Source organism: Rhineura floridana, chromosome 2, assembly GCF_030035675.1.
Source record: "Rhineura floridana isolate rRhiFlo1 chromosome 2, rRhiFlo1.hap2, whole genome shotgun sequence".
NCBI classification, from domain to species: domain Eukaryota; kingdom Metazoa; phylum Chordata; class Lepidosauria; order Squamata; family Rhineuridae; genus Rhineura; species Rhineura floridana.
In genome coordinates this window covers 89,238,659-89,260,758 of record NC_084481.1, presented here as the reverse complement: position 1 = coordinate 89,260,758, position 22,100 = coordinate 89,238,659, and the positions used below count along the sequence as shown (strand labels likewise).

General features: G+C 43.8%; 1 protein-coding gene across 1 annotated transcript in view; it reads left to right on the top strand.

The window, feature by feature from the left end:
• Nucleotides 1–20,058, top strand: part of IGFBP5 (insulin like growth factor binding protein 5) — a 52,001-nt gene extending 31,943 nt beyond the window's left edge. Inside the window, exons 2-4 of the mRNA XM_061609234.1 lie at nt 10,706–10,935; nt 11,917–12,036; nt 13,658–20,058. Of these exons, the coding sequence (XP_061465218.1) occupies nt 10,706–10,935; nt 11,917–12,036; nt 13,658–13,789 (482 nt within the window). The 3' untranslated portion in view covers nt 13,790–20,058. The remainder of the gene's footprint in view (nt 1–10,705; nt 10,936–11,916; nt 12,037–13,657) is intronic.
• The last annotated feature ends 2,042 nt before the right edge of the window (nt 20,059–22,100 follow it).

Here is a 22,100-nt window from a genome sequence, read left to right as displayed (position 1 = left end):
AGGACAAAAATGTAAAAATACATTTGTTGCAGAGCAGTGGAGCTTTATATACCAGTGCAGTAGACAATAAAACAAGGTTCCCAAAGTTTTTCAAAACAAATGGATTTTGTACAGGTGACCAAATAATAACAGATTGTTTATTTATATGTTATAAGTGCAGGAAAATCTATCTTATATATGAGGTATCCCCCTAACTTGGTTTGAGTTCTTAACTGTATCAATAAAGTAAATAAAAAAATAAAACAGAATTCTCATTTTGGCATTACCAACCTGCACGCTTAGCAATGAATACTGCAAATGCGTCCATAGCTAATGCTCCAGAATAAGACAATGCCCTCTACCACTCACAATGGCTCTGAACTACCTCCAGGATCAGAAGTATAAGGGCTGTGTACACACCATACATTTAAAGCACATGACTGACCACAAAGATTTCTGGGAACTGTAGTTTACCCCTTCACAGAGCTACAGTTCCCAACATCCTTAACAAACTACAGTTCCCCGGATTCTCTGGGAAAAGTAATTTCCTTTAAATGTGCTTTGTGGATTCAGTGTGTATAGAGCCTTTGTCTCTAAATACCAGTTTCTGGAGAACATGATTGGGAGAGGGCGATTGTGCTCATGCCCTCCTTGTGGACGTCCCAAGGGTGTCTGCTTGGCCACTGTGAGAAATAAGATGCTGGAGCTAGATAGGTCTTTGGTATTATTATTATTATTATTATTATTATTATTATTATTATTATTTATACCCCGCCTTTTGGCCAAAGGCCCTCAAGGCAGCTTACAAAGAAAAGTAAACACAAGTATAAAAATACATCAATAAAAGCAATACAATTTACAAAAATTAGACCAAATAACAAATAACATTATTAAGAAAAACAAATGTCGAATAAAAATTTTGAACAAGTGAATTTAAAATGAATCACTCTCTGTCTTTGCCATGATGCAGCAGGGCTCCTTTTATGTTCTTGAAAATGGAAATGGACTGCCTTCAAGTCGATCCCGACTTATGGTGACCTATGAATAGGGTTTTCATGGTAAGTGGTATTCAGACGGGGGTTACCATTGCCTTCCTTCTGAGGCTGAGAGGCAGTGACTGGCCCAAGGTCACCCAGTGAGCTTCATGGCTGTATGGGGATTTGAGACCTGGTCTCCCAGGTTGTAGTCCAACACCTTAACCACTACACCACCACACTGGTGTTCTTAGGACTATTAAAAAAACACAACAATTTGATCAGGTTGCAATGCCTGTTCTTTCAAATTTCTGTTCCTTCCCAGATCTCTCTTTCTTTCTAAAATGCATTTTTAAGAATTGAAGCATTTATAACCCACCCTCCAACAATATACATGTCAGGGCCAGGGTAGTTGTGCTCATTTAAAGTTGCTGAGGGTCAGCAAGCCTGTTGGGCTAGTTTCAGTCTTTTTTAAAGAGCAGCTTCAGTTAACTATCAATAAATGTACAAATCCACTGGCAAGCTTATCACAAGCAAGCCTTCTTCCTGTTCTTTGTCTTTAAGGTAGTGAGATGCAGAAGAGGACAGAACTTTTAAACCTTTCAATAGTTGTGTAGAAGAGGGAATTTGCTGACATGCTCTTTTCTGCACAACTATTAAAGGTGTGGGAGATCTGCCCTCTTTTGCATCTGGCCACCCTTGGCACCACTAGCCAGTCTTGTGTTCTTATTTTTAATATAGTTACTTCATTGCATGCTGGACTCTGCATGGATCCACTCCCCAACCCCACCTTCCCTAGAACCTCAAGGACTTGCCAGTCTGAGCACATGAACTGTCCCTAAGAAGGAAAAGCTAAGACACACACGGGGCGGATGGCAGATCCCGTGAAACAGGTCAGGGTCTGAGCCGCCGCCTCTGCACCCCCACCCCTTTGCCATCTAGACCTCCTTACCCACCTACTCTGTGGTTGCTCTTATCTCCACTCTGATTACCAAAAGGAATTAGAACTTGGGCAGCACTTTCCTGCCCTGGCTTGCTGACAAATTCCAGGTTTAAAGAATTGTTTATACTTTCTGTAATTTATAACGTAGTTCTGTTTATATACCCAGATTATATTTCCCAGATTGATTCACATGTCGCTGGTGCCCTCTTCAGGTCACTCGATAATATTTCACCCCAGGTGTAGAGATTGTTTTCAGCAACTGGAGAAGGACTTAGGAAAGCGATGTGACGATTAACACACTACAGTTCTACATAAAAGTGTTGCTGCTTATATCTATGCATCTGGTTCAGTATTCTTATGCCACACTCATGACAAAAAACATGCCTAATCTGTGGCCCTCCAGATGTTGCTGAATTACAACTTCCATCATTCCTGGCCATTGGCTATGCTGGCTGGGGTTTATGGGAGTCCAGCAATATCTGGAGGAACACAGGTTAGGCACCCCTGCTCTACAAGGACACCACATGGGACAAACAACCAGGAGCCTTAAGCACTCTTTCCTCCCTCCAAGATGAGCCTCTTAGTAACTGAGCCTTTTTCAAACACGCACAGAGATGCTTTCTTTAAGTAGAAAAGCGAAGCAAAACTGTCCGGGTGATTAAAGGCTGCCTGCTGAACTGGCACTGTGACTAAAAACATAACAGCCCTGGTAGATCAAGCCAGTGGCCCATCTAGTCCGACATCCTGTTCTCACAGCGGCCAACCAGACGTCTATGGGAAGCCCACAAGCAAGACCTGAGTGCAACTGTACCCTCCCCACTTGTGATTCCCAGTAACTGGTATTCAGAGGCATACTGTCTCTAACAGAGGAGGTAGTGATTGGTCCTTTGCCCTGTGACGACTGCAGCAGCAAACAGTCCATGCACAGTACTGACCATGAAGTGATGGGGTGGGGAACCTGTGGCTCTCCAGATGGTTTTGGATTCCAGCTCCTATCAGCCCCAACCAGCATGGCCCAGGGTCAGGGATGATGGGAGTAAGAGTCCACCAACATCTGAAGAGGCATGAGTTTCCCATCTCTGGGTTAAGAGAGCGTGGTTTTTTATATCCATCCTTTACGGCACAAAGGAAAATAAAGCCAGGCAATGGTACCTTTTCTTTCACCGAAGCTGGATATGCACCTGTTGCCCTGAATAGCAGCTCTGCAGACCTGATGACAGCTCTTGGATTATGATGCTTCGACAGCGTTCCCATCCATTCGCTCCCAGTCCCTTGACTTTTCCAAGGTTTTCTTTGCAGCCTTTCTGCTCACCCTGTAAGTTGGATAGGAGAATACTGCTGGGGGAAGGGGAACTTCATCTTAGAGGGTTTGGCATTATTCCCCTTGATCATGTAGCACTGTAGTTAACAAATATCAAGGTTGCAGTGCTGTGCACACTTTGTTGGGAGCAAATCCCACTGAAAAACTGGGGCTTGCTTCCCAGTCAGCTCTGGGTATCCAAAGCATGGTTGTCTGCTGGAGTAGGATTCATAGAGTCCATACAAGAGATGACATGGGTTGGATTAAATAGAAAAAGTGGGGAAAGGTCCTTGCTTTAGCCCAGGGAAGAAGAACCTGTGGCCCTCCACATATTTGCTGGACCACAACTCCCATCATCCCTGACTGTTGGCCATGCTGCCTGGGGCTGATGGGAGTTGTAGTCCAAAACCTCTGGAGGGCACCAGATTGGCAAAGGCTGTATTAAAGGAACAAGAGTGGAACCAGTAAAGAAAGTAAAAAGATGCCAGCAGTCAATTTGTACCACAGCTACCAACATAGTGCAATCAAGGAGCACTCACACTGCAGCTGAAATTTACAGCAAAGTCAGAGCCCCTGTTTGGTATTTCGGGAAACATTGTGCATTGTTTGCTTGAGGTCAGTCAGTAGTGGCATCAGCATTGGTTAACATTCTGATTCTCCTTTCACAATAAAGTCACTTAACACAGAGTCACCATCACTCCTTCACATGATTTAGTCACACTCCCCCCCCCCCGACTTCAAGGCTAAGAGCGTGTGTATGAGCATGCATGCGAGTGTTTGTTTTGACACTCAGTCTGTGCATATTGATAAATGCCACAATGATAGGAATCTGATTCCACAGTACTGAGTGTGAGAACAGAACTACAGTGATAGATTTTCACAGAGCCAGTGTGGTGCAGTGGTTAGAGTGTTGGGCTAGGACCTGGGAGACCGGGGTTCAAATCCCCACTCAGCCATGAAGCTCACTGGGTGACCTTGGGCTAGTCATTGCCTCTCAGCCTAACCTACCTCACAGGGTTGTCAGGATAAAATGAGGCGGGGAAGGTGTGCGTTTGCCACTTGTTCTCCTTAGAGGAAAGGTAGGACATAAAATGTGTAATAATAAATAAAGTAAGATAATCCAGACTAAATGAGCATGTTTAGTTTTGGAAGAGTTAAACCTTCCATGCTTTTCTGGCCAGGCAGGGTGTGTGTGAAGCTAATATGGTTGATGTGAACCAACCAGAGGATGATTAGTAGTCTAACTCTATGCAATTGCTCAAAAGTCAACCCCATTGGGCTTCAAGCTGTCTGATCACAAACTGGAGAACATGACTGATCCTCAACATTCCCATACGTGGTGGGAGATGCAGGAGATGCCTGTTCCACCCTCCATCCTGTCATCACTCATTTCACTTGTAGGACCGCAAATTTGACTGTACAACAGTGGGAAGAAGGGGTGCATTCACACACCCTACAGACAGTAAACCGGCACCCTAATGGGGCTGATTTCCTAGTCACTCTGTTTAGGACCGCACGGTTAAGGGGTTCTTGGAAGGAAGTCCCATTGAAACCAATGGCACTTAACTTTTGATTCTGAGTAAGGATTTATAGGAGCAGCCTGTTAAACAGGCCAAGAAAGATCTGTTCTAGATTAAGTGCCCATAGATGGAGAAAGGGTTGTACTGGAAGAGGTGCAAAGGTGGATTATCTTCTCTAGCAAGCTTGCCAACACACGCTTGGCACAACTTGCATCATCTGTGACTGCTCAGATTCCCTGGGGATTTGAGGCAGTGAAGATGGTAGGAAGACTGTGTGCTTCCACCGGTACACAGGAAGCAAAGCTTCTGTTCTTCCTTTCTTCCATACTGTGTGCTTCCTTTTAAATGTATTCCTTGCCCACCCCACCTCTTAGGTGTCCTGGGTGGCACTATAAGTGGGTCTGGTGCAAAGAGACAGTGTAGGATTCCATAGAACTTTATTGAAATCTGGAACTAAAAATAACCCTCTTTTGCTCCAAGGGTTGTATTAAAGGTCACAAGTTAGCTAAGTATAGGCTATCACCATGTCGCTCCTATATATAAACCATGCTGGAGCTCTAAAAACAACCATCTGTTAATAAGATCATATTGGTTTTGATCAGTGAGTTTGAACACACAGAGCTGAGGAGGCAGGGTGTATTTCCTCTGGGGAATTCACTGCCACAGGAAGGTCGGAAGGCCACTAGCATAAATTAAATTAACTACATAAATACATGGAGGGTAGATGAGTGGCTGCTAGCCAGGCCCATGTTACCCTGAAAGGTAACATTTCATTTCAGTGGCAGTATACCTTGTATGATCAGACAGTGAGGATTAATAGGGGCTTGATAGCAGCATTTTGTCTGCTTGTAAACTTCCAGGGGTGTTTCTAGAGTTAGGACGCTAACTCTTGATCATTACCCTCTTTAATAGCAAACTCAGGTGCTTGCCTGAGGTCCAGTGACAGATTTCAGTCCAGTCTGGTGCGTATGAACATTGGGGGGCTTGCTCCTAAATACATTCACACGTTGGGCCATGGTGTTTACTGATGAGAACTGAGATCTGCTATTACTGAGAGGATTCTTGCCCACTACCAGCCCTGTTAGCCAGCCTTCCTTGTTTGGTGCAGGAGCTACATTTCTAGGTGGGGCATTTGGAGGAGGGAAGCACATGGCATCAGCCAATCCCCCCCCCACTGGTGGAAAGTATGAGAGGGACAGGCCAAATGAAGGGAAAGGTGCGCACTACTGACCTTCCCCCTCACTTCTCCTCTATGCAGAGTGTGTTAACATACATAGAGGTCAAGTTAACAGAAAATTTAGTATGGATACCAGGAATTAAATGACCAGTATATTTTTTGTTTCATAAGGAAAAAGGATGTTAAGGATACAGTGAACAAGGGAATACCAAAAAATGTTAATGCCTTGAGGGTCCCTCCTCCTAGTTTTGTTCCCAACCCTTAGATTTTCTTTCCTGTTGGACAATCAAGGGAAAATGTTTTAACTGGTTGCTATATAAAGGACTAACTAAGCAATTGGGAACTAATTGTGGAAGGCATTTGGAATTTTTTACTGGTTGCCCGGTTGATTTTTCTGCCCAGAAACCTTATGCTGAGCTGCACACATGGAGAAAAACAGAAATTAGGCCTGAGTTACAGCCTAGGTGGCCAGCCAGCTAGCTAACAGTAGTGCGCACCGCAGTGCTTCTATTCCTCTAGGGCTGTTTTCATCCTTTGCTATCAAGTACTCCAAAAAAGAGAAATAAATCACTATGATTGTGAGTAGTATAGTGAGTGCTTTAACATAGTGAAGAGTAACTTAGGGTAGATATTTTTTCAGATCACTTTAAGTTATCTCTTTATTTCACCCTTTAGTAATAAGCACCCAATCCTGCTCTACTCATCATAATAACTACAGAATAGACAAAATCTTACTTCTTATTACAGGCAATCAAATATGCTTCTTTATTGCTGTCTGGATAGAAAACACAACTGAAACTGAAAAGCTGAGCAAAGGAAAGTCCAAGGAGTGGAGTTTAACTCTAGTCCATAATACAAAGTTCAAATATTAAACTCTTCAAGGGTTCAAATACAGGCTGTTTTTTTCAAGATCACTTAAGTACTTATAGGGTGATTGTGATCAGTGGGTTTTTTTGGTGAAAAATTATAGGGCTGTGCACAACCCCCCTGATCCGAATTGTGGCTCCAATTTGTAAATACAGATCAGGCCCAATCTGGTCTGCCCAGATTTGGACCAGATCCGACCCACTTTGAATCCAAATCCAGATCATAATCCGGATATTACTAATCTCCAGAAACCCCACTGCAAAACAAAAATGGTCGTAACTCTGTTTTTGAACTCGAGACATGAAATCTGGAGATGTTGTAGCTGCTACATTAAGAGATTAAACCTCAAAGCTTTGGATGGATAGCTGCAGGGGTTTTCATGTTAGCCACCTTTCATGTTTAAAATGGTTTAAAATTAAAATGGACATAATGGCTTTGATTTTTCACACAGGGACATGAAATTTGGTGACATGGTCGCCCTATAGAGGGGATTAACCCTGCCAGATTTCAGGTGGGCTGCCTTTAAGGTTTGCTTTTTCAGAAACAAAAATTAAAAAGAGTGCTCCATTGTGCCAAGTCTCATGCTCCTGTGTTTCCCTTCTTTCCTTTCTTCAAATTTTTGGGGAAAATAATTTTTTTTTAATTAGGTTTGCAATACTAGACATGAGTAGGTAGCATTAGGCAGGCATAGGCTGGCAGCACCATGGAGGTAATATGCACGTGGGGACATGAAATTTGGGGACATGGTAGCTCCTATAGAGCAGATTAATTCTGCCAGTTTTCAGGTGGGTACCTCCAGTGGATTTCATGCTAACCACCTTTAAAGTTTGCTTTTTCCAAAAAAGATTTTTTTCAAAAGACTGTGAGCGCTCACTCATGCCATGCTCCTGTGTTTTTCCTGTTCGTTCTTTCAAGACTTTGAAAAAAATTTGAGGGTTTTTGAAAATTAGGTTTGTTACACTAGAATGTGTAGGTGGTATCACACAAGCATGGGCTGCCAGCTCCATAGGGATATGAAATTTGGGGACATGGTAGCCCCTGTAGAGTAGCTTCAAGTGTTTTCATAGTAGCCGCCTTTAAAATTTGCTTTTTCCAAGAATGCTTTTTTTAAAAAGAGACTCTGTCATATAGGGGGCAGATTGCCAACAGCAGTAGTGAGTGAAGGGAAAATAAAAATACTGTTCAATATTAATAATATTCACTGTGGTTAGTAATTAGAAATTATGATGATGATGATGATTCTTTATTCAGAATGCTGGGTAATATGCCCACAAGGTTTGGCTGGCTAGCTAATAATGATAATGATAACAACAATAACAACAAAAACAAAAACAATAATAATAATAGTGTAACCACACAAAATGACTACTAAATACATAAATAAGTATGGGACTGGGATTGATTGGGAAAGAACAGGAAACATACACAAGCTGAACAATGCCACCCAGCCCCCACCAAATATTTATAAGAAACAGAACTTACAAAAGATTTCTGCATTGTAAGACTTCATCCCTTTTAAGCACTGTAAATGAAAAGTGTTGGGTGGCATAATAGCATTCTAGCCTTTCTCCCTCTCAGCTCACTCAGGTGTTCTCCTTTATGGTATTGTAATTGTTCCATTTCAAAGACACCCTGTCTGGGTTCCTTAAAGACTTGTTTTGCGCTACAGATCTGTACAAATTGCTACAGATCAATTTGGGACTAGCTGATCTGCTCTGTGGAGATTTGTAGCTGCTTCAACCAGAATACAAATCACCCCAATTTGGTTTGTGATTTGTACAAATACAGTGCACAGCCCTAAAAAAATGAGGTTCCAGTACTCATATCTTGATAAAAGTGCTGTGAGTCCCAACACAAAATGATTGCCATGGAAGTGCTAGTATTCCATACCAATGAGTTCTATCACAAAAAAGCACTTATTGTGATCATGAAAAATCTGCCCTCAGTCAGGAAAAGCCTTGAGTGAGGACTCTTCCAGATGAGGCTTTCGTTGTGCACTTGCCCTGCCTTATTCACTGAATTTTTCAGAGGGTCCTTTTCTTAAATTGCTTCTGTTTTTAAAACAAGCTGTCATTCTTTAAATAGAGGCTACCATTGTCTGTCATGTCACAAATTAAAAATACAATTTCCCAAAAACAGAAAATCATAGTGGGGGGCAAAGCACAGGTCTGGGGGTAGAAGGAGGTGCACTCAATTGGCCCACCCTGGCTTCAGGGCTGCCTACCACTTGGCAAGTTCTTCCCAGGCAGCAAATCTGCCGCATCTCTTGAGGAAGGACCTTTCCCAGTAGTCAACCGAGGGGGACAACTATTCCTTGCAACATCTGTTTTGACCTTGTATGGAACATCATGAGCATCTCTTTAATGAGGGCATTGCTTTCCCACATTAAGATCTAGAAGCAGAGTATTATCGTTGCCCACTGTGAAGCAACTGCACTTGTTTCTCCCAAGACATATTCCAAGAAAAATGTTCTTGTGAAAAAATGTGATTGTGATCCCTCAAGGGCAGGAAACCTTTCTCAACCCAGTGGCCACATTCTTTCATTGGCGACCTTCCAGGGGGCATCCACTGGGGGTGAGCGGGGCCAGAGGCAAAAGTGGGCAGAGTATCGGATGCAACTTTCCTTTGTACAGTAGGCTACACTTCAGCCATGCTAAAGTCAAAAGGTTATTTATGCTTAGATGCATTTTGTTTGGCACTTAATATAGTCATTGTGTAAATAACTGTGGCAGCCACAAGAGCTGGGAATTTATCACATTTAGCACAACCCCCATCTCCAAAAAATAACCCTGGGAGCCCAGATCATTCTGTCTTCTGCCGTCTGTTTTGGCACCAGAGCCACACCACAGTGCACTGTAGCTCACAGTCACCCCAGACAAGCAACACTGTATTCAGCAACCTTGTATTCAGCAACAGGCTGGACTGCTGTAACGTCCTTGGAACAGTTTCCAGGGCCATCATAGTCTTTGCAGCAAAAACAACAAAGACGTGTTCTAAGACAACCTACTTACTGAGCATTCATCCTGACTTGTTTGCACAAAGTTTGTGGGGAGGTGGCAGCACACACACCATACATTTAAAGCACATGACTTCCCTCAAAGAATCCAGGGACCTGTTGTTCGCCCCTAACAGAGCTACAATTCCCAGCACCCTTAACAAACTACAGTTCCTAGGATTGTTTGGAGAAAATAATGTGCTTTAAATGTATGGTATGTGTGCACCTGATGCCAGCTGTCTGTTGAGCATTAATTCTGATTTGTTTTCAGGGAGGTTATGTGATACTGTGTCAAGCAAGTGTTATCCCACACTTGCCAGGGCCTTTTCCTGTTACTTTCCTTACTGCAAACAGTCTGATTTTGGGGGGAAGTATGTTTGTTGCACAAGAGCTCCAAATCAGCTTTAATTGCGCAACCTGAATTTCCCAGTTTGTGATTGAATCCCATCCAAAAATAGTGACAGTCTGGAAGGGATGTAAAGAGCAGGGTCAAAAGGTAATGAAATGCACCAATTAATACTGTTGTGAACAGTCATTTAATTGAATTGTCCTAGATTGCATCCCATTTTTGCATCTCATTTCTATTTGATCCCACTCTTTACATATTTCTTCTCCTTTCACCCACATGTGTATATACCTGCCCACTGAAGACATTTCATGCATCTGATGAAGTGGATTTTACCACCTAGCCTAGAATTGTTAACCTTTAAGGTATTAGAATATTCTTTATCCTTGTGAAACACTGTAGAGGCCCTGGTTTAGTGCCAGACTTTACTAAAGGCATCCCAGTTTCTGTAGAGCACATGTCAGGAACGTATCCCACAGATGCTGGATTTCCTGTATATTATTACTTCTAGTACAACAACACGCAAACAAAGAAGTACTTTATGATTCAAGCAATCAGTCCAAGTGTATATTGAACATTCTCTTTCTTGTTTTCTCCCATGCAGAAAGGGAATCCCGAGAGCATGAGGACCCAACCACATCAGAGATGGCAGAGGAAACCTACTCACCCAAAATATACAGAAACAAGGGACACGAGCGCCTCTCTGAGCTCAAGGCACAGGCCCTGAAGAAGGATCGCAGGAAGAAGTTGACTTTATCAAAGTTTGTTGGTGGGGCAGAAAACACAGCACACCCCCGAGTTGCTGCCCCTGAGCTGAGACCAGAGTTTGAACTGGTAAGTGTGACCCTCCCCAGAGGTGCACCACTGATGTTTCCCTTTCCTTTCTCTTTGTTCCCAGGCTCCATGTCTTGTCTTGTCTTCTCTTGTTTTCCTACCGTCTGTGTTTCCACCATAGGTGTCATGCCAGCAGGGGATGATTAGAGAGAGAGTTTGCAACTCATAAGTGAGAGACTGGGAGCTGGTGCACATATTTCTAGTTTAACCCCCACTTCACATAGTGACTCTCACCACCACCACCACCACTGGCAGATCTCTGTTGTGTTCAGCAGCTCATCACTTAGTTCAGCTGGTTTCTTCTATGCAATATGAGTTCCAGGTTTTGCCGGTCCCAGATGTTCCCTGTGTGTGCCTATCGCCTCACCACTTTTGCCTCTGCCCATGTGCTTGCCTCTCAGCCCAATCTGTACACCCTCACAGAGATAAACATGCAGAAAACACTGCTCTTGCTCCTTTTTCCTTGGCTTGTCTGGTTCACTCAGAAATGTCTAGAGGGTACCAGGCTAGGGAAGACAGGCCTAGACTAATAAAAAATGATGTCACACGCTTAGGTTATACAATGAAACTCCAAATTAAGCAAACAAAAATCCTAGAAAGTTAGGTAGCTCTGAGACTTGCATTCTAGTTAATTTGACCTTATTTTGGGAGCTCAGTGCTTCATCTTCCTCATTGTTGGGTCTCTAGGCACCACCTGCTCGCAGTGCCTAATTGTTTTCATAGAAACAGAATAGTAGAGTTGGAAGGGGTCTATAAGGCCATCAAGTCCAACCCTCTGCTCAGTGCAGGAATCCAACTTAAAGCATTCCTGACAGGTGGCTGTCCAGTCGCCTCTTGAATGCCTCCAGTGTTGAAGAGCCCACCACCTCCCTAGGTAATTCGTCCCATCTAACCGCTCTAACAGTTAGGAAGTTTTTCTTGATGTTCAGCCGAAATCTGCCTTCCTGCAACTGTTCTCTCTCATGCGCTCTCTGTTCTCAGGGTCCTTGTCGTAGACAGATGGAGGCATCACTGCAGGAGCTCAAATCGAGCCAGCGCATGATCCCCCGTGCCGTCCACCTTCCCAACTGCGACAGGAAAGGCTTCTACAAGAGGAAACAGGTACATGCTCTGACTGAAGTCAAGATGTGCTTTGCAGTCTAGGGGTACAAATGGAGACAGCGGGGTATCTTCCCTTTCACCCAGTTTTGGATCAGTCAACCCAGTCTCCTAATAGTTACTTCTTTACAAAGCCTAAACCAGTGTTTTTTAGCCTCGGGGCCACAGATGTTGTGGGAGTACAACTCCCATCATCCCTGACCATTGGCTAATCTAGCTGGGGATAATGGGAGTTGTAGTCCAACTACATCTTGGGGGTTGAGGAACCCTGGTCTAAACCAAGGATGTGGCTTATGGGTCAAAGACGACGTGGTGGAGGAAGTCCATGAATAGGATCTCTGGGTGGAATCCAGCCTTGCATGAGCAGACTTCCTGTCCAGACAACAGGACTTCCTTCCTCTCCTCCCTCCTGCAGTCCCACACTGCCCTCATGTATCTGCTTTGGAGCATCCTCCCACAGTCTGTAGTAGAGCTGGAAAGGACGTAAAAGTCTGCAGGATGGGGGAGAGGAAATCCTGTTGCACAAGCAGAAGTCCATTTCATTCATATATAAACACCACTGGATACAACCGTCTCAGTTCTTTTTAAAATGAAAAATTGCATTTGGAGGGGATGGATTCAGATCGAGAATCACAGCTCTGGAGGAAAGGGGGTTACTTATTTACCTTAATCATTTTCCTGATTAAGCTGATATACACACCAAAGCTACTAGTTATGGAAGGGGTGGGTGGGAAAGGATAGGTGTAAAATGGGTACCTATATTTACCAATGGGGTAACAGCAGCTGGTAGGAGTGATTTAACTGGGGAAATGGCATGGAGTGCTCTCCTAGTGCTATAGTCCCAACCTTAATCACACACATCCCTTGGCTGCTATTAACACTTTTTAAAAAAATTATGGGCGATCTTATTCATACATCTTCCACATTATGTCTAGTCTGGCCCTACAATAAGCATGCTATATGATAAGATGAATATCTCTGCCCTCAAACAGCAAGTAGCTAAATCCTTAAAAGTAATGGAGCTCATATTGGTGCAAGTTCTTGAGAGTTGGCACCAATTGGAGTTCCCTACCTACAACAACACTAACCGCAGTGCAGGAAGGAGGCAATATTCATCATGATCATAAGAGGAAAGAAATAAAGCATCCTGCACACTGTGGTCCCGTTAAAAATGCCCACCCTTGATTAAAATAAAAAAATTATAACACGATTGCAAGTGATAGAATTATCATCCCATATATTGTCAGATAGGCAGGCCTACAGCAGACCCAGGATGATTGCTAACTTTTTAACTGCTCTTTTGCCTTGAGCTGCATCTTGATCTGCAGAAATTAACACTCATCTCCATGCTGGGAAAATCTTCATGTGCTTATTTCTTCAGGTTAAGCTGCAGTGAAAGGTGCAGGACAAGGCTAGGCCGGTTTCCACCTCTGTCACTATGATTATTCGGCAGCCATTATTCAGAAGCAAAACTCTGCTTATTTAGGGTTCTAATCAAGCTAAGGCCTTACTTAGAAATCCTAAGTTAATTTCCTCTGAGGTGAGAAAAGATATCTCCTTCTCAGGGGACGAGTGACCATTCCCAGGTGTCTTCACTGTTCATCCTTTTTGTTCCACTCTCCAGTGCAAGCCATCTCGGGGCCGAAAACGTGGACTGTGTTGGTGTGTGGACAAGTATGGACTGAAGCTGCCGGGAACGGATTATGTAGCCGGAGACCTCCAGTGTCACAACTTTGACAGTGGCAACACTGAGTGAATATCCCTCTTGCTTCTCCCTGCCAGAGCCCTTCCCCACCCATCACCCACCCACACCTCACGATGCCCCAGGAGACTGATTCCTTTCATCTCATTTAAGAAACTGAGGACCTCGGAATCTACAGTCTGTCATCAGCTTCTCTCAATGGCAATGGCAGAGACTAAAGAAGAAAAGGCAACACTTGAAGCCTAAAATAAATAAAAATGGAAAAGGAAGGAATGAGGAAGAAGACGACGACGATGACAAGCAGCCACCTCCCTTGGGACATGGCCCTCAAAGAATTCCATAGGCCGACGTGCTTGCAAGTCACTCCACCCAGCCACCAGACTGCACCACTGTAGGAAGCTCTTAGAAGCACTTGAATTATGTTTTCTTTTATTCTTTTCCTTTACTCTTGTGGGTTTAAAACCTTTTGAATTTGGAAAGTACTTAGTCTAACCAATAGAATCCTAGGACAAACAGGCCTCTCGCTATTCAATCCATATATTCTGTCATGTTTCATTTTTAAATGTCATTTCTACCCCTTCCCCCAGGGCTAAAGTTTAATTTCTCTTTCTCTCCTCTCTCATTTTCTTTTTACTAAAATGCAAGTGGGTCAGAGAACAACAGAACCTGCAGCAGGATAAAGTAAAGCCAAACGCTTTCAGTCCCCACTGGGACCGTTTCCCTGTGCAGTAAGTAAGAAGTTTGATCTGATTATTTAAGGTGTCATTGTCCATCCCTTTCCTGTGTAAATACAGCTGTGGCGCACATGTTTACTCTTTCTTGAACGAGCCCCTTTTCTTACCAGCAGAACCCTTTGACTTTAATCATGTAAGAAGCCCCACAAGCTTCTTTGCAGTTACTTGTGCAAGTCAAAGGTGTTCGAGGTTGTGTATTTGCAGGGTCTTCATGACCCAAGGTGGAGCAAGAGTGTGCCAGGCATCCTGCAGGTGCTTAAAGCATATTTTTGTTGTTGCTTGTATAAACAGACCTGTGTATTTTCACACCCTGCTAGGTAAGAAAATATTATCATCCTCTGCTTTTTACCATAAGGGTGTGAATTGGGGGAGGGGCAGCAGAAAAGACCCCTCATATTTTATTCAAGTATCCTAAATAGTTGTACAAGCACAATTTGAAAGAGTTAAAATATGCTTCATAAAATCATACACACTAGATTTGTAAACCTGGTACACAGGTAGAGAGAAACATTTTATCATCTTTCAGTATCTATGAAATATCTGGAAGTCTTTGTAGAAGGAGGCCTCTGCTCTTTCAAAGTGTACCTGAGTAACTGACCGAGAGGAGGTTTTTTGTCATTCTTTTTCCTGAAAGAGACGCTGACCCTTTAACTACTGCAGAGCAGGTAGACATTCAGCATGCGATGATTTATCCCCATCACTGCATCTTAGTGGACACAGAGCCTCTTTCAGGAAAGAAAAGTTCCTAACTCTAGTTACATGTCCAAATAGATGGCACATGAGGAATCACCCACAGAAACCATTGATTTGACAACTTTCACATTAAGGCTTGGGCAGACCACTAAAATCATTTATCTTAATTATTGTTATTATCTAACATTTTGTCCCTATGGAAACTGCCACGAGTAAGGTCTTTTCTATGCCCATGACAATGAGTGAAATGCAAGAAAATAACGTGAGAGAGAGAGAGAGAAAGAGAAGAATGCCCATCCAAAGTCACTAGTGTTGGGGGGATATCATTGAAATAGTGAAGCATGCAATCTACTGGCAGGTGCAAAAAGAAATGGAGCCCTTGGCAATGTCCTGGAGGAGGACCCCAAAGGAATCAAGGACACTGGTGTGGCTGGCTGCAAACACTTCCAGACAACGTGCTACTCAGAGACATGGAGAGACAGAGAGAATTGTTTTCTTGCTTGTGGGCACATGGGGAACCCCACTCTGCCTGCTGAGCATCAGAAAAGAGTGCTGTTGATAGGAGAACCAGAAGGACACCCACGACACTCTACACACACACACACACACCCGTAAGCACAGATGAAAGGGAAATGAGGACTCTTCCAGACTGCACAAAAATGACTGTGGTGGTTTTGCTTCTGCCCCCTTTGCCACCAGTCCAGCTCGGCTCCAGAACAAAGTTAAAAGCCAACAGAATATCAGGTCTTCCCAGGGCTGTGAGAACTGTCCAAGAAAATCTGGATCGGGGAATCCTCAAATGGTCTCAATGTTTGAGGAGTGTAGGTGGGGGAGATTTCTCCACATTTCAACATGCAGAAGCCCATCCTTTTGGGCAGACTCTGGGAAATATGGGGATGGTAATGGAAATTTCCTTCCAAGGTAAAAGCTTTTCAAGTCTGATCATTTGGGTGGGATCCCCACCACAAAATTGAACAGTGCAAAGAAAACCCACTCCATCCTTTGACCTCTATTTCCATATTTCATCCAGATTTTTGGAAAAGTGGAAATTACCTCTAGCTGTTTCATGTACCCCTTCCCCTGGGCTTTGGAAGCAGTGACAAGACTTTTATACCTTTCCCCCTCCAGATCGGAGCTAAACCTACCATGACCTCCTGTGTAACAGAAGGCTGAACTGTGTTTTGACTGGAACATTTTCTGCCATAATAACAGGTGGGCCCAAGTCTCATTTCCCCCCAACCCTGCTTTAGAGTAGAGAAAGGTGAAAAATGCCCCTTTGTTTGCTACCTGCATTTAGGTGGGACTATTTGCCTAAGCCTCTCACCTAAACTAGATAAGCCCTTGGGTGCTCTGCTGACTATGTAATCAGAACAATATAATCCTAGCTAGGTAGCTCCTCCCCAATTCCCTTGGAACAAGAATGGTACAGATCACTTATGCCAGTCAATGGAGCTCATAGGACAGAAAGAATATCACTGTCCCTTTTAGAGATTCTGTATTTACAAGGGTAGCATGAATGGGCTTCTATGTCACAAGCATGGGAACTGGGAAAGGGTACAGATTCATGGTAGTGACGGAAGGGAGGGGCAGTACCCCCTGTTGCCTTGATATTGGCAACTTTTTTTTACCAGCAATGGCCATAATCCTGATGTCCATGCAAGACACCCATGTGCAACATCTGGGCTGTCCCTGCAGCCTTCTACCAGGTAAGAGGAAAGAAATCATTTCAGGGTTTCTTTGGCAATAGCTTTCAGCATGGTTCATTCCTGTGGGCTGCTAAATCACTTGTGTTTTGTTGGCTAAGGAAAGGTCCTGACTGCATCCCTCCTTCCCCACAGAAGATCATGTGAACAGCCCCAGTGGTGTGTATGGGTCTCACTTGGGATAATGGCCAGTATTCCAAAAGGAGGACACCTAAAGTGACACCAAAAAGTGTATTTTCTTAAATTTGAAAACTTTTACCCATCTAGAAAATAAGAGCCCTTCTTACTCAGTAAACAGGGCATGGGGATAGCCACTTGATCTCCCACCTCCCCAGCACACACACAGAGTAAAGGTATTGCAAACAGGACAGGTGGCTTGGAGTGAATCAATGTTACCACCTAAACTGTTCCCTTGCCAGCTCACATTAAGGGTTTTCTGATAAGGGCAAAGGATGTCTCTGAGGACTGTTCCATTACCTGGGCGCAGACTTTGCTGGCTGTTGCCAGTCTAAATGCAATGGCTACAGCTGAGTGTCTAGAGTGGAGCACATCTTTTGTCCATGTTGCTTAAGTGTGGAGAACCTGAAGCAGATGCAGGCTTTGGTCATTAGAAGGTCAACTTAAGGATTTAAGATTTCTTAAAGAAGTACTCAAAATCTCAGCTGAAAGACAGGGGAGCTGCTGCTCCAGTCTTAACCCTGCAAAGCTACCATTGTTCTGGAGAATTTAAAAACTGCAACAGTGCACAGTCCCTTTTTCCTGACAGGTCCTGCAGAGGTGACTTTCAAAGCCTGAGTGCCGCTTGTATCAAGTGGAGAGCTCCACAAGAACCATGCCCCCAGCAAAAGTCCTAAATTTGCCCTGCTTCAACTAAAAGTGGGTTGACAGCGTTGAGTGCCCTTAAGAGGTCATAAGCTGACCACTGGAATAGCCTTTGCAGAGTTTTGACCACTTCCTAACAGCAGAGAAAAACTGCAGTTGCAATGCAGTTCTTGGGAACATCAGCGTCTGCAGAAGATGTAGGACATGGCTAGCAGGGGTGGCTGGTGGTTCCATGTCAGTGAGACAGTGGGATCTGTTCTGGGTTGCAGTGCAAGCTGAAGCACCTTGGACAGTTCCTTGAAAGTTTGAACTAAAACCCGGAGTGGAGCCACCAGCTGCCACTGATGACTAGAAATGGGACTTAGAACTTGGGCTGCTTTATCCATCATATGCATTCATACCTACCAATAAACTTTCACAATGCTCTGACTATCAAAAATAGAGGGATCTCTTTTCCAACCTGTAGATTCCAAGGTACCAGCATAAGAGACAACATGGGGGAGCAAAACCTGTTAAGAGCAGAAGCCAGTTTTTTAATTACTCAAGGGGATCTGCTATTAGAAGAAGGGTTTGTATTTTACCCCTCCTACCGATCTTCCCTATCTTTTAGCCTTTTATGTTACATTGGCGACAGTGCCCCCTTCTGGCAACCCACTCTTAAGAATCTCCCCGACGGTAAACTACTGGTGAGTCAAGTCACACAACCCACCATCTGTTTTAAAAACATGCTGAACTCAATTGTGTTACAAGCTTTAAATGTGGCATATTTGCCACTGAATGCACAGATTTCCCTCCTTCTGCCTTGCTGACCACGCTCTGTGTTTGAAATCCTTTTAATCTTCAGCTATCCATGATCCCCATTAAACTCCAGCTACCATTGACTACAGAGTAGGAGATGAAAGTTATATCGAAGTAGAAAAGTCACCTCAGGAAACAATCTCTATCGCTGACAAAGGAGAAAAGGCTCACTCAATTTGCTTCAAATAATAAGGAGCTTTCCTGCCAGAGTAGGGGGTGATGAGAAAAAGATGAAAGACAAAGCAGTGGGTAATTTCCTTTCAGAGACATTGATTTCAGAGACCGCACGGGAAGGTTTCACGTGGGTGTAGTTGCCCAGGGTCTTGGGGTCTTACACCCCTTACATTTTTGGAAGCAGGGTCCCTGTGTCTCCAGCATCCTGTGAGCCAATCAGCATGAAAGAGGAGTTTGTTAGCCACTGAGAAGAGTCTTCTAACATTCTTCCTTGTCCTTTCCTGCTGATTGGAGCCAATCAGAGTGAAAGGAGGTGAATCAGCCACTGAGAAGACTCTTCTCAGTAGCCAACACTCCTCTTTCATGCTTCTTGGCTCCTAGGGACATCTGTTGTTGTGGGAGAAGGTATTAACAAGGATCTCATTCTCAACCCCACAGCAAAAAAGGAAGAGGGGGCATGTCTGCGAATAACATGAAGGGACCCTGGACTTCTGAATTTGGCACTACACTACTGGTTTTGGAGGCCTTTTTCACAAGGAAAATGCTTAAGGAAGCATTGTTAAGCTCTCGATCTCCAAAGCAGTTTTCACTTACAGTGTTTGTGGGTGGGAATCAGGAGCATATAGAGATCTTTAGAGTCTTAGAAGGCCCCACTGCAGCTGATATTGCCTCTGAAGCACTGCATCAGGGGAGCAAAGGCCTTTCAAGCTGAGATATTCCTTGTCAGTGCTGCAGAGGACAGTTTTATTTTGAAACCACTAGTACAAGAGCATATTGCACTATTTCTCCATCTCTCACACGCACTCTTTTTAAACAGAGCATCTTTAACTTCAGCAGTTGACAGGTCACTGCAGTCCCAGGCCACCTTCCTGGTATGAGCATCTCAGGTTAAGCCCAGGGAGGAGGGGGGGTTTGCATCACTTCACTTCCAACTCCAGCCACTCCAAGCCCCTCCCACACCACCACTGGGACCGCTCTTCTACAATGCAGTTATAGCCCACAGCAGCAGTTTAACAACACACACACACAATTCCGAGTTTCCTACCTGGTTTTAATCATTATGCAGAATTACTCACTACACATTTTACGGTAGCTTTTAATAGCTTTACATACATACAGTAGCTCTGTGGATATTTTTTTTCTTTTTGCAGTAAACAAAAATATTCATACTCTTACCAGTGGGGGAGGGGGGGAGAAAAGCAGTTTGCGAAAAACTGACCATGGATGAGGAGTGTAATTGCTCTGTTTAGCATTTTGTACTTTAAAAAAAAATCTCACATTTTATTAAAAAGTGAAGATTGCTGTATACTATTTATTCAACTTATAATTTATGTTACTCTTTGATCTTTGTCTTTTCTTATGACAAAGCATTTATTTAATAAAGTTATGCATTCAGTTAGCCTGTGTGCATGGCCTGGAGCATGTCTGTGTAGTGCATGTTTGTTGGATGAATGCAGTTTGCTGATATTCTGTTAAGGGAGCCAACTGATAACCTTTTTTACATTTTGGGGGGTATAGCAAAATAATGCCCATCATTCTATGGACAGAAGGCTTGCAGATTGCAAGGGTATGTCATGTGCCTCACGGCACAGCCCATCCACATTTTTGTCAGTGAGGACCAGGCAAGTTTCATCCTCACAGCAACAGTATCTTCATCTGCAGCACTTTTTTTTTCTGCATAGGAGACAATGGCATCCATTCATTTACAAGGATGAGGGACACAGTTGGATATATTATTAGTTGGTTATTAAATCTACTCTGTGGTGACCCAGACAGTAAGAATCAAGCCTGCTCCTATTTGGAATATAGACCATATCAGAGATGCCTTAAACCATGGATTATCTGCTCTGAATTTTGATATAGGGAAATCATGTTTATGAGTAACACTTGGGTGCCAGACAAATTTTATCCTTTCCATCTTCCCCCTCCCGCTGAAGAGCAGTCATTAATGTTACTTCTGGGAAAAAGTGCTTCTGTTTTACACAAAAAATGCAAATGCATCTTAAAATTGTGAAACGGGGGTAGCAACTGCAGGAGGAGTGCTACCCCTGCCAACACAATGGGAAGTAAACCTTTTGGGGCTGTATTGAACTAATACATTCCGTCAGTGCCAGAATTTCCGCTTGCTCAGTGGGATTCCCCCTGCCCCTCCGTGCTCCCAGATCTGCTCTGGAGTATTAGGGGGTGCACAGCGGGAGTAGAGGTGGAGAACATTCTGTTGTGCAAGCAGAAATCCTTGCACTGACAGAACATTCACATGGCACTAAGGTGGATACAACCCTTGCTTTTTGCTTTGGTGGGCCTGCACTTGCCAAGAGGAAGCATTTCCATATCCTTCCCACTTTTTTTTTCCAATTCTGCTTTCATGTGGGACATACATTTTCTCAATGGGTATGAGAGATGGATCTGTTTGACCGATGGCTTTTAAAGTTTCAAAGGCAGAGCCCCCGTTGTTCCCTCACACAGCATGCCTTGCAGCAAACCAATGTTTTTTGACGCCAGGCCTAGTCTTCCTGAACCTGGTTCCCTCCAGATGTTGTTGGAAGCTACAGCTTCCATCAGCCCCAGCCAGCTTGGCCAATAGTAGTGAGGCTTGATGGAAGTTGTAGTCCAAACTATTTGGAGGGGTCTAGGTGGGGCAGTGTGGTGTAGTGGTTAAAGTGTTGGACTACGACCTGGGAGACCACGGTTCAAATCCCCATACAGCCATGAAGCTCACTGGGTGACTTTGGGCCAGTCACTGCCTCAAAGGAAGGCAATGGTAAACCCACTCTGAATACTGCTTACCATGAAAACCCTATTCACAGGGTCGCCATAAGTCAGAATTGAGTTGAAGGCAGTCCATTTCATTTTTCAGGTGGGGGAAAGCCTGGTCTAGCTAATTATGACCACATCCACTCTATACGTTTTCCCACTATACTATTATTCCACTTTAAACAGTCATGGCTTCCTCCAAAGAATCACAGGAAGGGTAGTTTGTGAAGGGTGCTGAGAGTTATTAGGAGACTCCAAATTCCTCTCACAGAGCTATAATTTCCAGAGTCCTCTGGGAAGAGGGATTGACTGACTGACTGACTGTTAAACCACTCTGAAAACTGTAGCTATGTGAAGAGAATAGGAGTTTCCTAACAACTCTCAGCGCCCTTCATAAGCTACACTTCCCATGATTCCTTGGGAGAAGCCATTACTGTTTAAAGTGGAATAATAGTGGGGGAAATGTATGGTGTGAGTGTGGCCCAAGGCTACAACCCTATACCCACTTATTTGGGAGTAAGTTCTCTGGCACCTACTTCTGAACAGACATGTATAGAATTGTACTGCTAAGTCGTTAGACCACAATCTCCATTCCATTCACGAGTTGATTGAAGTTGTTAAGATGCCTCCTAGTAGAAAAATACCCAGGATGACTTTCAGTATAAAATTCAGCACTATAATATACAA